This window comes from Anabrus simplex, chromosome 6 (assembly GCF_040414725.1).
Source record: "Anabrus simplex isolate iqAnaSimp1 chromosome 6, ASM4041472v1, whole genome shotgun sequence".
NCBI classification, from domain to species: domain Eukaryota; kingdom Metazoa; phylum Arthropoda; class Insecta; order Orthoptera; family Tettigoniidae; genus Anabrus; species Anabrus simplex.
In genome coordinates, this window is record NC_090270.1 from 270,657,376 (window position 1) to 270,672,247 (window position 14,872).

Genomic DNA, 14,872 nt, shown 5'->3' on the forward strand with positions numbered 1-14,872 from the left:
AATATACTATTTTAATTAAATAATTACAAACAACAAATTTTAAAAAATATATTTAATAAAATCTATACAAAGTTACACATCACTGTATAAAAATCACTTAAAAATATACAAACATTTAAGGCACATGTTGATGATGAAGAACAATATTACAACTGTTAATGTAAATATTAGAAGCTATTTGAATGTACACACAGGATGAAGCATCTGCTAGTCCTTATGTCCATCTGTCTTCACCACAAACCTGTGTCACGTCTCAGGCGAAGGTAGCCTTGATGGATAACAACTTTCCATTTGTCTCACATTCAGCAATCAGGACATGTTCATTTGGAGCAAATAACTTTTAAAGGCTAAACTCTTCTCGTATTTTTTAATTTTACTTTCCTGTTTCAAGGTATTATCAACATTCTTTATGCACTCAAATTTGATTAAGACATAAAGTGATACTGTAACTGTAGGTAGATGTTTATGAATTCATTTTGGGTAACTCAGGAACAACTGTGTTATGTCCAGAAAGTTGTGGACAAATATCTAAATCTTTATTCAGTTATAAATATAATTTAATGAACAAATCAGACACATTTGTAAAGAAAAATTATAAAATCACTACATACTGTATTACTAGATATTTTAGAGAATTTTCCAAACTTAACTACTTGTCACCTACTGTATTTGTCCTTGATAAGTCCTATACCGGTACTAGAAAGTACTTTTTTAGATTACAGGTTTATAAGTTATAATCTTCAAAAAATAACCAATGACAGTATTGCAATAATGATCAAAATATGCATAATAAAAATGAATGAGTTTAAGCTATGATAAGTTTTAAGGAGATATCAAATAATGGGGCACCTTGGTTTCAATTTAAGGATTTCAACTGTGTAGGGTTGATTCCTCTGACTTGTGGATCGAGTGAGTGGCTGCACAATTTGGGTCATGCAGCTGTCAGCTTGCATTCGGGAGATAGTGGGTTCAAACCTTAATGTCGGCAGCCCTGGAGATGGTTTTCTATGCTTTCCCATTTTCACACCTGGCAAATACTGGGCCTGTACCTTCATTAAGGCCATGGTTAATTTCTTTCCGCTTCTAGTCCTTTTTTATCCCATCACTTAAAAATATACAAACAATTAAGGCACATGTTGATGATGAATATTACAACTGTTAATGTAAATATTAGAAGCACTGAGCTCGATAGCTGCAGTCGCTTAAGTGTGGCCAGTATCCAATAATCAGGAGATAGTGGGTTCGAGCCCCACTTTCGGCAGCCCTGAAGATGGTTTTCCGTGGTCTACCATTTTTACACCAGTCAAATGCCAGGGCTGTACCTTAATTAAGGCCACAGCCGCTTCCTTCCACTTCCTAGGCCTTTCCTATCCCATCATCGCCATAAGACGTATCTGTTTAGGTGTGACGCAAAAAAAAATTTTAAAAATTAGAAGCTATTTGAATGTACACACAGGATGAAACATCTGCTAGTCCTTATGTCCATCTGTCTTCACCACAAACCTGTGTCACGTTTCAGGCCAAGGTAGCCTTGATGATCTGTGTTTGTGCGACGTAAAGCAAACTGTAAAACATTGTCTGGCTTGTGGACTGAATGTTTGTGTTTGGGTTAATACATTAAATTTCTCTTCATATGCATACAACATACCACACTACCAACCTCCTCAGAAATACAAAGAGAGTGAAGAGTGAATACATCCCTCTAAATAGTGTTGGTGTCAGGAAGGACATCTGGCCATAAAACTCGGTCAGATTCACATCCAGTGCCAATCCCAATAAATTGGAAAAATTGCTAAGAAGATGAAGATGGTCACTGTTATAATAAATCAGTATCATCTTCACAATGTAATGTTCTGTCAAATTTCTCTTATTTTCTCTGAGAACTAGTTTGATATTTTATCATTACAAGATTTAACTTTAACCTGTCATTAGTTGTTATGTCTAATGTTCTGTGCATGAGTACTTCATCACATCTGAATTTTACAGGATTTGTCCATTATGCTGTTATCTGGCTAAACTATTGACAATGAAATAAGATACTTTTCATTGTTTGCACTTCATCCTCAAGGTTACAGTAAGTAGGCCTTACCTGGAAATGTGAAATATTTTCAACTATGATAAATGTTTGTCAACATTATTGTCAAATATTAAAAACTAATCAGTTTAGTTTGGGTGGGGCTAATTTAGGAATTTTCCTTCCCCAAATCACTTCTTAAACTTAGATACACAAAATGTTAATATAGATTATATATTTGACATAAAATGTTGAATCAAGAGGATAGTCAGACTACCAATCGTATGATGAGAGAAATGCTCACACAACCGCTCCAGCTAAAACAAGTAGCATTCTGAAGACAAAACTATTTACGGTACTTTTATTAGTAACTTCTTAAGATTACAGGTTAAATACAGCTAACCTTTAGTTCTAGCAATTTGTGCTGTTAGAATAGTACTCATGGGATTACAAACATCAGTGTTACTCTGAAGGGAAGAATCAAAAACTATACATCTTATATTCAAAATAATACTTTGATTGAAATTTCAGCTAATCAATCTAACTAACTAGATTAGAAAAATATAGTGCTGTAACATTTACTTCTCTCATTGGACATAAGACTAAGTTTTGTACAATCTTGTAAGAAGTTCAACCGTCAATACGGATTCAGCAATAAGATTCATAGTCTGTAATACATAAGACTAAAACAAGAATTTATCCTGAACTAAATGCTGCCAGAGTGAGACAAGATTGTATTATTTTTTGCCTCCTGTTTAATGTATGCTCAAGGGATGTACTTAAAGACTTTAATGATGGCATTGTAAATGGAGGAAGGAAAATCAACAATTTCAGATACATGGATGACATTCTGATCACTGTGACAGATGAACATGAACTAGAAATCAACGTGAAGAGGTCAAATGAATGGAACAGAGCGTATGGTCTAGAAATCAACAACACAAAGACCAAAGTGATGATTATAGACCACCCCAATAACAACAGACCTGACATCTGGATAATTGCTGTTTGAGGTCATCAATTGCTTCAAATACCTACCTGGGGTCTGTTATCACAATTACCAGAAATCAAGAGCCTGAGATGTTGGTGAGAAATTCAACAGCAAAACTCTCTAATCTAATCTTCTCTATAGCAACCTATGCAGGGAAAACTTAGGCAATGAAGAAGGCTGATCACTGGAGAATTAACACTCTAGAAATATGTGTTGTAGAAGATTCATCTGAATACCTTGAATAACACACTGAACTGATGACTCAACCCTGAAACAACTATGTGTCAGGACAAGACTGTCAAATCTTATCAACCCAAAACAATTCAGGTGCTTTGGTAGCATTACCAAGAGACCAGAGGTGATAGAATGATTCATCATAGAGGGTAAAGTCGATGTCCAAAAACCCAGAGGATGTTCGCCTTCGTAATGGACAGACAAAATTAAGAGACTGACCGGGTTGACCCTACACCAAGCAAGTCACCATGCCAAAAGTAGAGACTCCTGAATGCAAGCTGTCATCAGGATTACAGCATGATGCTGCTACACCCTTATGTAGGATTAGACTGAGAAAAAGAAATGCACTTAAATGAAAACTCATTTCCTGCTTACATTACATGTCAATGTTGGAGATAATTTTGAGTAATATTCATTATCACTAAACAGGGGTGAGTTGAAATGTGGGCATCCTCAAGACTCGACCTGAGTATTCTTGATTTTATAGATAGCTTGGTGTAATGATACATTTCCAAAATGACCAATGGTGCTCCCCAATTAATGATGCAGATGGCATTAAGAGAAGCCATCCTCTAAAATAATTTCTAACACTCATGATTGAAGATTGATAACTATATTTTATTACCATTTCCATAAATGGATCAACAAGATATTTTGAGAAAACTGACATCAATTTATTTAGAACTTACCTAACACCTACATGGCAGTAGCTAATGACTTATAATTTACTGATGTGTAACACGGGAAGTTTTGCCATCAGCCAAACACAAGAACCTGATGGTGCTGAAGGTCTTGTTAAGCAATTATTACCCCTCATTTGAAAAGAATAAATAAATGTCTATGCATATTTTAATAAAAAAAAGAAAATAAAAAATAAAAAGAAGGAGAAACACATTTTACAATAATCATATTTCCTCCTCATATGTTGCTTCATTTTTGCAAGATTTACATATAGAACACTTCTATACATTTATATGTATTCCTGTCTAAAAATATCAGTGACGTTCACTTAATGAATGTTGTGTGGTGATGTCATTATCCCTGAGAGGTGGCTTCTCACCAATATCCTGTTAATCTTTCGAGAGAACGACCTGAGAATATGCAAATGCTTCACTATAAACACTGAAGGTATCTATGATCTTTCTTTCATATCCATCAAGTACCGGTCCTGTGCTTATTAATCTCTAGGTAAACCTGGCAGTTGAGGAACTACATTTGTCTAGGAACACTTTGTACCAAGTATCTAGGTCTGTGGCAAAATGCATTTTCAGTACAAAGAAAACAACAGCCAGCAAGAAAATGTGAAAAACCAGCAACTGGGGTGTTACACAAATCCAGTATAATTCAGAATGGCTGCATAACTCAGATTACTTTCATTCTGCATTCTTGTTACATTATCTCATTCTTTGCAAATTTACACATTTAAGTTATTCTTTTGCCAACCTTCTCATTCAGCTTTCTTCATACTGACATAATTGATCTTCCTCTCACAATTCATAAAGCTCTCCTATGCACTTTGTCGTAATAAAATATATTCCCCTACAGACAGTGGGATGTAGCCTCAGCCAGTGACTGACAAATGATGAGATAAATTAACTGTGCATAGATACAGAAACATTGGCAGTGATAAAAACTCTGAGTCCAGAGAAGTAATTGACTCAAGGCCCCTTGGTATTTCCACCCGGCCGTGCAGCGATGGCAGCTGAAATGTAGTTGTTACCAGGGTAGTTGCAGAACTCACAGAATCCAGGAGGTCCTTGGGGTCCAGGGGCACCACGCAGTCCAGGCAACCCTGTTAAAAAATTAAAAACTGTTGAAACAGAGAACACTTGGCATTATGCAACTCTCTGCACCTATGAGTAGAAGAACTCTTTGTCTATATCAGTGTTCAAACATTATGCTTAATCAGAAAAGTAGGTGAATGGAACAGGGCAAGTTGCATGAGCATCAGAAATATTTATCAAGATAACTGCCCCTTTTATTCCATTCTCTTGTCTATCTGTCTGTCTGTCTCCCTGCTCCCTTTACCTCACTCAGCACTTATTTGCCAACAATGACCAATACCATTATTATTCTATCCTCCACTGATGAAGGCTGCAACCAAATATTTGGGACCCATATCTTTCTATTATAATAGAATTATGTGTGCCGCTCTCTATCCATTTCCTAGACTTATATATCTTTGAGTGTTTCTGTAAATCTTCTGAAGAAGTCTGTCAGTCCTAGTCATAACTGAGGCCTGGTTTCTTTGATGAATGTTGTGTTAACTCTGCTGTTAAGGAGACTTAACAAATAATTTAACAAAATGGTCATCTCATCAAGAATTGTTAACTCTAAAAAATTGTTAATACCTGTGTTAAATTACCCTGGCAGCAGCCCTGTGTTAAAACTCTTAACAGCTGCTAAAATTTCAAAATGGAGGCATGTAGAAGACGTAAGTTTGAAGCTTTACTGCTGTGTGAAGACTATTTATAAACTGAAGAAGTCAAAGGAGAACCCATACTAAGAAATAACTACCTACTTTCTAGAGTTGTCAGAAGATATATTTCTAATTACCAAAGCCATAATGAACAAGATACTAGACGATATTGAAAATAGGTTAGAGTTTCCAACAGTGAGGACAAATATCATGAGGCAGGATCCGCTTCAGACCACATGGAGGTGATAGAACACTAAAGTGCGAACACATTTTACTCAAACTTGTCAGGTCTGCAACCTAATAATTTCCGAAAAATTTATGAATCCCCCGATTCTAATGCAACACCTACATACTTGAAAAGTTGCAACCCAGAGAAATGCAGTAGTGGCTGAGTGGTTATCGTACTGGTCTCCGAACCACGAAGACGTGAGTTCGAGTCCCGCAACAGATATATTTTTTTATACAAATTAAATCATTGTTTCAGGGAATGTGAAGGTAAAAGTGCGAATAAAATGAATAATCAAATTGCAGTGAAACTTCATTTTCTACCTCAAATTAATACATATACAGAGAAAGAGATCCAGCAGTAGGCCTATATTAATTTTGGGTCGAAAATAAACTGTACTGCAATTTGCATAATATTTTTGTTCCAATTTTTATCTTAACGTTCCCTCAAATATTAATTTATTTGTCTTCTTCTTTATCTGTTTGCCCTCCAGGGTTGGTTTTTCCCTCGGACTCAGTGAGGGATACCACCTCTACCGCCTCAAGGGCAGTGTCCTGGAGCTTCAGACTCTGGGTCAGGGATACAACTGGGGAGGATGCCCAGTACCTCGCCCAGGTGGCCTCACCTGCTATGCTGAACAGGGGCCTTGCGGGGGCAGGGGGGTAGATTGCACGGGATAGACAAGGAAGATGGAAGGAAGCGGCCGTGGTCTTAAGTTAGGAGGAGAAGTGGGAAACCATGGAAAACTACTTCCAGGATGGCTGAGGTGGGAATAGAACCCACCTCTGGACCCCGTTCCAGCCCTCGTACCTCTTTTCAAATTTCGTGGCAGAGCCGGGAATCGACCCCAGGCCTCCAGGGGTGGCAGCAAATTACACTAACCACTACACCACTGAGGCGTATATTAATTTATTTTGTGCAACAATTATAGCTGCAACAAGACTCAAATTCACATTTACGAGGTTCGCAGACAAGAACGGTGACCACTTGGCCACCACTCCGTTTTGCTGTGATGTAACTCGCAAGTACATATGCCTTGCACTGGAATCGGGGATTCATCAATTTTCAGAAGTTATTAGGTTGCGGACCTGACATATTTAAGTAAAATTTGTTCACCTTTTAGTGTTCTACCATCTCCACTTTGTCCGAAGCAAATTCTGTGTAATGACATCTGACCTCATTTTTTTTCGAAAACGAAAGCGTATTGACTTAAACCCTTATACACGAGTTACCGTTGAGTGTCTTCCCACAGGTACATTGAAACTCGGTGAAATCGGTTGACCGCAGGGTCTGGCCTCTACCTGTTAGGTATTATGCTTGAGACACTTTTCATGTAATTGCAGGCGACTATGTTCATGAGTGCAAGAAAAAGTGTGTAGAATCCTGCAAAGAATTCCTGCTGCCACTGCAGCATTAACAAGGCATTAAACTATTTTCCCCACAATAAAAGAATGCCCGAAAACAATTCAAAACACATCAATTATCACATTTTCCCGGTGATAAGAATATAAGAACAGGCTATATCGAATGTTGTGATATAACAGTCCGTTCTTTCATTTTTTAAGCACATTCGCATAATTTTAAGTTAAAATTAAATGAAATAAAATCTCTCATTCATCATAACGCCTTTGTTGCCTCTTACTTGACATGTTTACATCTTATCAGTCTCCGCTAACCATAACCTATAATAATGTCAACCATGTGTCTGTGTGACAAAATACTATTTCAACCGTTGCCTATGTTATAATACAAGGCCTTGAAATACAGCCCGTAAGACGCTATTGAAGTGGTCACGATGAAGTTCAATGCTGGGCCGCTAGGATCACTTTCTTGCCCCCTGTCTACCAGGTTTGCTCCTTTGAGTTGGCTGTGAATGTGTGTATTCCTCTGATGTTAAGCACTAGCAGTTCCAGTCAAGGTTTATTGATGTGCTCCTTATTGTCATTCATGAGAATTTAAAGGTAGTGGAATTTCATTTCACAAGTTTCCCGTGAATGTTCAATGTTCGAAATATTATGCGGAGGAAGCATTATGTGCACATGAGATATGACATCCAGCTGATGAAATTAGGCCCCTGTTCCTAAGTTTTGATCCCAGTCACGTCATGCAAATTGTGCGATCCCAACATTTGTCACGGGACATTTTTTTGTATATAATGTTTCTGTGACAGGTGATCATTTGAGAGGCCTTTTTAAACTTCAGAAATATTCAGTTATGAAACCGGTAAGGGAAGTAACCAGAAACGTAATTTGCCTGATAAATTTAGAGAAAATGAAGGTAGCAAGAGCTAAAATTGTATTGTCCTCTGAAACAATCGCTGGTTTGAGAAGTATGGAGGTGGTTTGTCCCGAGAGCATTAAAGACATAGACAGTTTAAAAGAATAAAGTATCATATGAAATGGTTCGATGCGCATGATGTCTGCAACACCTCACATGAGACATATTCCAAGAATGAGAATAAACTGGCATTTTTCAGCATTGAAGATGAACGCCTAATTCGGTTAGTTAATGATTTGCTGTCATATTTGAAGAAAATTCAAATGCATCCAGAGAAAGTGAAACGAATCACGTGGGAAACATGTCAGGCATTGGTATTGACTACCCAATCCACTGTGGCCTGCGTAAAATACCTCATTAGTATACATTTGCATTATGCCTTGCCGAGGAACCTAATAAGCAATGATATCGAGCTCTTCTTCAGCCACCTACGACGCAAAGCTGAGGGATAAAGAGAAGACCCACACTGTATGAACCAGTTTACTACAATCAAGAGATTCCCAGATGGATGAAAAAGTCATAAGGCATAAAAGTAGCGAGGATTTGCAAATTTTGTAGCTTTCTAGGCACATAACGTCTATCATTACAAAACTCTTGCAAGGTAAATTACATCAGATCTGTTTCAACAATACTTTACTGTAAAGTGTTAGTTAGTATATAAATATAATTAATTTGCTTCAGGAACAGCAGCTACAATGCCTGGTATTTCTGACGCTGTGGTAGATGGGTACTTAGTGCATGGGGCAGAAGAATAGACTGTTAAGGCTGTTTAGAACACATCTCTTCTCCAGCTACTCGAAGTCCAATATTGTATCTTATTCGTTTTCAAGGTCGATGAGCCCATAGATAACCGAAATCATCGTTTGTGGCACTTCTGCCATGCACAATGGAATTTGTCACCTCTACTGTGCAGAACTTGGCCCGAAGACAGTTACTAAAAATGTGTACTTTATCTGAAAGACATGGTCATCAGTGAAATTAATTGTAGATAGTAAAGACAACAGACTATCTCTTTCCCTACTGAAAAAATTTCTGAGACCTCTATTAGACAACATTACTTTGAGCCATTCAAGTAGAACAGACAGAGAGAATTTTGAAACTTGGTAAGAGCCCGTCAATAGGAAAGTTTTAAAACTTTAGTAATCTATTCATTTTAATGAAGCATCACTCTATTAATAAGGTACTGTAAATACTGACAAAAATATTCAGCTCTGTTTATTTAGGATATAATGTACTTTTTAACATATACGATCATGCAAACATAAGGCGGCAAGAACGCGATCCTAGTGGCTGAATGATGAACTAAGATGCCGCCCATTTCCACGAGTGCATTTCATGGCCTTGTATTATAGCATAGGCAATGATTTCAACACACCACTAGGAGCGCTTTATGTAAAAAAAACAAGAGATGCTCACTGCCAGACGCGTTCAGAAATCTCACTGAAGTGTGTTAATTTGTCTTTAACAATTGTTTCGTAACAAATGTTGGAAATGTGTTCGTGAAACAGGGCACTTTTAAACGAAGTGTTAAATTAATAACAATTGTAATTTAACATTTGTTAATTAAAATTTAATATACAGTTGAAGAAACCGGACCTGAATGTATCCTGAATAGTACTACCTATTTCAAAAGTAAGTGCACTCATACTAATCTTACCATCATTCGAACAACAAAGAATATGAGAAATTTGTTAATGTTGTTCCAAACTTTAAATGATTACTATTTATTATATCATATGTTTGCCTAGATAGTGTTTAGTAGTATGCATTTTATTTTGGCACATTGAGTACAAAGCAGAAAGTACTGAGGAATCCAGAAACTTGAAAACATTAGGGCAAGCCAACATTCTCCCAGAACTACTGGTTGGTGAGATAAAAGGTGCATCATAAGAAGTCATAGAAATCCATACAAACATAAATGTGTCTACCTGGCCTTCCTGGCTCTCCTCGTTCTCCTTCTCGTCCTGGCAGTCCAATTCCCTCTGGGCCAGTTGGACCTACATCAAATAAAGAAGCAGTTGTTGAAGAACATCTCAAAGTCATGTACACTTCAGGGTGAGATGAATGGTATTAATAATTACCTGGCAATCCTCTGGGACCCATGGGTCCTTCAACGCCCATTCCTTCAGGGCCACGATCTCCCTTATCTCCTCGTTCACCTGGGGGGCCTTGGGGTCCCGTTTGACCTACATTGCCAGGTAGTCCAGGGAAACCTCTCTCTCCTGGAAGGCCAGCAGGGCCAGGGTCCCCTGTACACAAACAAGATGAGGCATTAAAATAAAAATGTTGCAATTGTAAAGAAGAGAAACCACAGCAAAGAACATATTTCCATAGTAAAAATACTCAAATTAGATTTTAGTGGAAGCAAACATTCAAGAGGATTTAGCATAAAATAACACCTATGTGATAGCATGGTAACAGTGATTAATATTTCAGTACTTTTTAGGGGTTTTATTCATACTAAGCCAAGAAGACCCATTTCCATGATGATGGTCAGTTCTGTGGCAATGTAGACTTAGCACAGAATAACAACCATCATCAACATAAAGTGTCAGTGGTTTTCAGAAACACACATCACCTCCTTGTCTCTCTCTCTCTCCTAAAATTGTTAACACAGCTCTGTTCTTTGGCAGCAAGATAGTGCACCTGTTCCCATGACAGCTGATCCTCCTTAGGAGATACTGCTATATAAAAAGCAAAGTTACGTTAGGTTCACAATGAGGTTAAATTGCTGTCAGGTGCAGAGATCACCTGAGCAGAGGAGCAGTTCTACTGTGGCTCTATGTCTCTGCATTCAAGAGACGGAGAGAGGCTGATCCCCACCGTCATCCTTACCTGTCTTGTGCAACAACACATTGTTTGTAAGATATTTGTGTTTCTCTTTTCTTTTTCTCTAAGTTTTATTCACACTGTGCCACCATGGACCATTTTCCTGGTGTTGGTCAGGTCTGAAGTGATATGGAACTCTGAGCTCTGTTGTTAAGTACTGTACAAAATGGTGCTGACAACCTTGTAGTTACATTCATTGAGATCCACTGTATACACCTGCAGAAGATGAGAACCAATGGCAATTGGACTTATATCAGAAGGACAATGAGAATATTATAAATGCTAATGGACTTATTTTTTGCTGTACCCATCATGAACATGTGATACCTTTCATGACACCTGATTGTCAATTTTACACCTCCAATACTTTGGTTGGAAATGAACAAAAGACACAACCTAGTTCTGCACCAAAAAATTATTGAGCATTAGGCTTTATCTGAAAAATACTACTCTAAAAGAGTAAAAGGCAGTCTTCAGTGTTGGCATTCATTATACTGAAATGGTAACAGTGACAGAATAGGTAATTTGTTGGACTTCCCTCAATGGTTTCTCTTTGAAGAAAGTTAAGAATCATCAGCCAGCCAATGCTTTGTGAGAATTTATTTAGGGGTGATTATATTATCACAAATTATTCATGAAAATTCATAGCCTGTTTCCAGTCATTCAACCAGGTCAGGAATGGAATGAATGAAGGTCCCATCTAGCGGCGAAGATAGGAATTGTGCCGGCTGCCGAAGCACTCCTCTCATAAATTATTCATAACATACGAAGAGTGTTTTTTAAGTAAGGTCCGTTTTGTTGTTGACACTAGTAGTTTGCGCACATATCGCAATGAGCACGTGCGTCGTGTACTGGCATGCCTCGGGAACAACTGTGCTCAGTTTCAGCTCTGTAGCTGACCTATACGGTTCTGTTCTGTGCTTTCAAAATGTTTAAGACTATCAACTCGCCCGCCGTGTGTGAGGTTCGGTCAGTGATACGGTTTTTGTCAACAAGGAACCTGTCTGCTGCAGAAATTCATTGACAGATTTGCAAAGTGTACGGTGATACTGTTATGAGTGAAAGCAAAGTGCGTAAGTGGGTACGACAATTCAAAGATGGCCGTGACAACGTCCATGATGAGGACTGCTCTGGTCGCCCTTCTTTGATTACAGATGATTTGGTGGCTTCAGTTGAAGCGAAGATTCATGAGAACAGGCGCTTCACAATAACAGGTCTCTCAAACGAATTTCCTGACGTGTCAAGATCAGTGCTTTACAACATTGTTTCTGAACATCTAAAGTTTAGGAAATTGTGCTCCCGTTGGGTCCCAAAACTCCCAACAGAGGACCACAAAAACCAAAGATTTGAGTGTGCAATGAAGTTCTTGACTCGTTATGACGAAGAAGGTGACGGCTTCTTGAGTCAGATCGTAACTGGAGACGAAATATGGGTTTCGCATATCATGCCTGAATCGAAGCAACAGAGCATGGAATGGAGACACACACACTTGCCTGTAAAGGTCAAGGCCAAACAGACTCTGTCCCTGCGCAAAATCATGGCGTTGGTGTTTTGGGATAGGCATCGTGTTTTGTTGGTCGACTTCATGCAACGAGGAACCACTATCAATGCAGAAGCATACTGCCAAACCCTGAGAAAGCTATGCAGAGCGATTCAAAACAAAAGACGCGGCATGCTGACAAAGGGAATTGTCCTTCTCCATGACAATGCAAGACTTCACACTGCAGGTCAGACCCGCGATTTATTGGACAGTTTTGGCTGGGAAGTTTTAGACCACCCACCCTACAGTCCTGATCTTGCGCCAAGTGATTATCATCTGTTCCTCCACCTCAAACATCACCTCAGTGGCAATCATTACAATGTTGTCGACGACGTGAAAACAGCAGTGAACTCTCGGTTATTGGAACAGGCGGCAAGTTTCTATGAAGAGGGTATTTTAAAATTGGTTTGAGATATGATAAGTGTTTGAACAAACTTGGCAACTATGTCAAAAAATAGAGTGTAATATGTACTTTCTGAAAATAAATTTACTTTTTTGAAATAACCTTTCATTGTGTACTTATTTTCAAATGGACCTTACTTAAAAAACATGCCTCATATGTATTTCACCCTCTGAAAGGGCTTCTTCAGTGCAAAACAGTCTAAAGTAAATAATATATTTAAAAAAAAAAAAAAAAGATTCCTAGAAGGAAACCATAATTTAATTTTGATTGCAAATGTTTTAATACCAGTATATTTTTTCTTTATTGGCTTAGGATGGCCATTCAAAAAGTACGGTTCATTAACTGTCAAGCACACTAGTGAACTTCAATAATTTACAGTATTTACATATATTGTATTGGTAGTTTTATTTACTTGTCAACATTTTTTAAAATATAGAAGGCCCAAGTAAAAAAGAGTGAGCATCACATACCTTTCAAAATGTTTGCTAAGCCAAGGAAGATTTTGCCATGCCTTATCAAGTCATATACAGTACAAAGACAGGAACATGAAACGGAACACATAATAGGTTAAACACAGTGGCAGGTCAGTGTGGAAGGAGGGAGCACGAGAAAGAGAAGACAAGGACAATCTCCACATCTTCATACATTGTCACCTTCAAATAGACTGGCTCTCTCCTCATCAATCCCATTTATTCTACAACCATTTCTTCCAGTGGTGGCAGAGAAGAAATTAAATTTTTATTCCATTTTAGCTGCCTCATCATCATCATCATCATCATCATCATCATCATCATCATCATCATCATCATCATCATCATCATCATCATCATCATCATTTCCCAACTCCAGTTTCCCAGGTGTGGTGTACAAGCGCTCGCTATCTCCTCTGTCCTCATACATCTTCTGTTCCAGTACATCCTCCCATTTTTGTTCTCTTTCCTCCACGTCTGATCTTACAGTCTCTATCCAGCGTTTTCTTGGTCTTCCCTGTGGTCTTGTTCCTATGAGATTAAGGTCAAAATATTATCTGGCAGGTCTTTCCCTGTTCATTCTCATTATGTGCCCATACCACTGAAGTCTGCATTTCTTTATGACACTGGTAATAGGAACCTCGATAACAGCTACTTTCCTATTCACTTCATTTCTGATCTTCTCCTTTCTGGTAGTTTGGTTCATGGTTCTAATGAATCTCATTTCAGTTAATGTAAGAAGTAAGTGTGGTACATGATTGTTTTCTCTTTTTGTGGTATATTGCAGTCGCAGAGAGATTTCTGTCTTGACTGTAGAAGTTTGATGCTTTCTGTGTCCTGCTGAGTATTTCCTGCCTAACAGTGTTGTCTTTCGAGAATGTGCTTCCAAGGTACTTGAAATGGGAAGCTGATTCGATTTTTGCTCCTTCCAGAAATATATTTGAGCTTGTTCCTTTCTTGTTGATGGTCATTTCCACTGTCTTTGTTTTGCTCATCTTCAGTCCAAAATTTTGGAATGTATTGTTCCATTCGTTAAGTTTCTTCTGAACTTCAGCTTCTGTCTCTCCCCATAAAAGCACATCATCAGCAAATACCAGGGCGTTTGGTTCACTGTCCATTTTCTTGATAGATTTTATGATCTTGTCCATTACTATTACGAACATGAGTGGTGACAGGGCACTTCCTTGTTGGACACCTCTCTTTGTTTCAAACCATTTTGATCGTCCAATGCCTATCTGGACACAGCTGTAGCACTTATGGTATAGCATCTAGACTTTGTCAAATAAGTATTTTGGCACCTTTAGGTCTTCCAGACATTCCCATATCTTGTTTCGAGGAACACTATCATATGCTTTTTCAATGTCCACAAATGCAATCACAAGATTTCTTCCATATTCCCAGTACTTTCCTGTCAGCATTTTTACTGCAAAGATAAGATCCACAGTACTTCGAGCTTTCCTGAAGCCGTG

The 14,872-nt window shown here is 38.1% G+C and overlaps 1 protein-coding gene across 1 annotated transcript in view; it reads right to left on the reverse strand.

Moving 5' to 3' along the window:
• Positions 1-34: 34 nt before the first annotated feature.
• The window catches only part of LOC136876443 (collagen alpha-1(IX) chain), a 407,441-nt gene continuing 392,603 nt past the window's right edge, over positions 35-14,872 (reverse strand). Inside the window, exons 21-23 of the mRNA XM_067150419.2 lie at positions 10,243-10,410; positions 10,090-10,158; positions 35-5,031 (exon numbers count right to left, since the gene is read on the reverse strand). Coding sequence (XP_067006520.2) covers positions 4,898-5,031; positions 10,090-10,158; positions 10,243-10,410 — 371 coding nt within the window. The 3' untranslated portion in view covers positions 35-4,897. The remainder of the gene's footprint in view (positions 5,032-10,089; positions 10,159-10,242; positions 10,411-14,872) is intronic.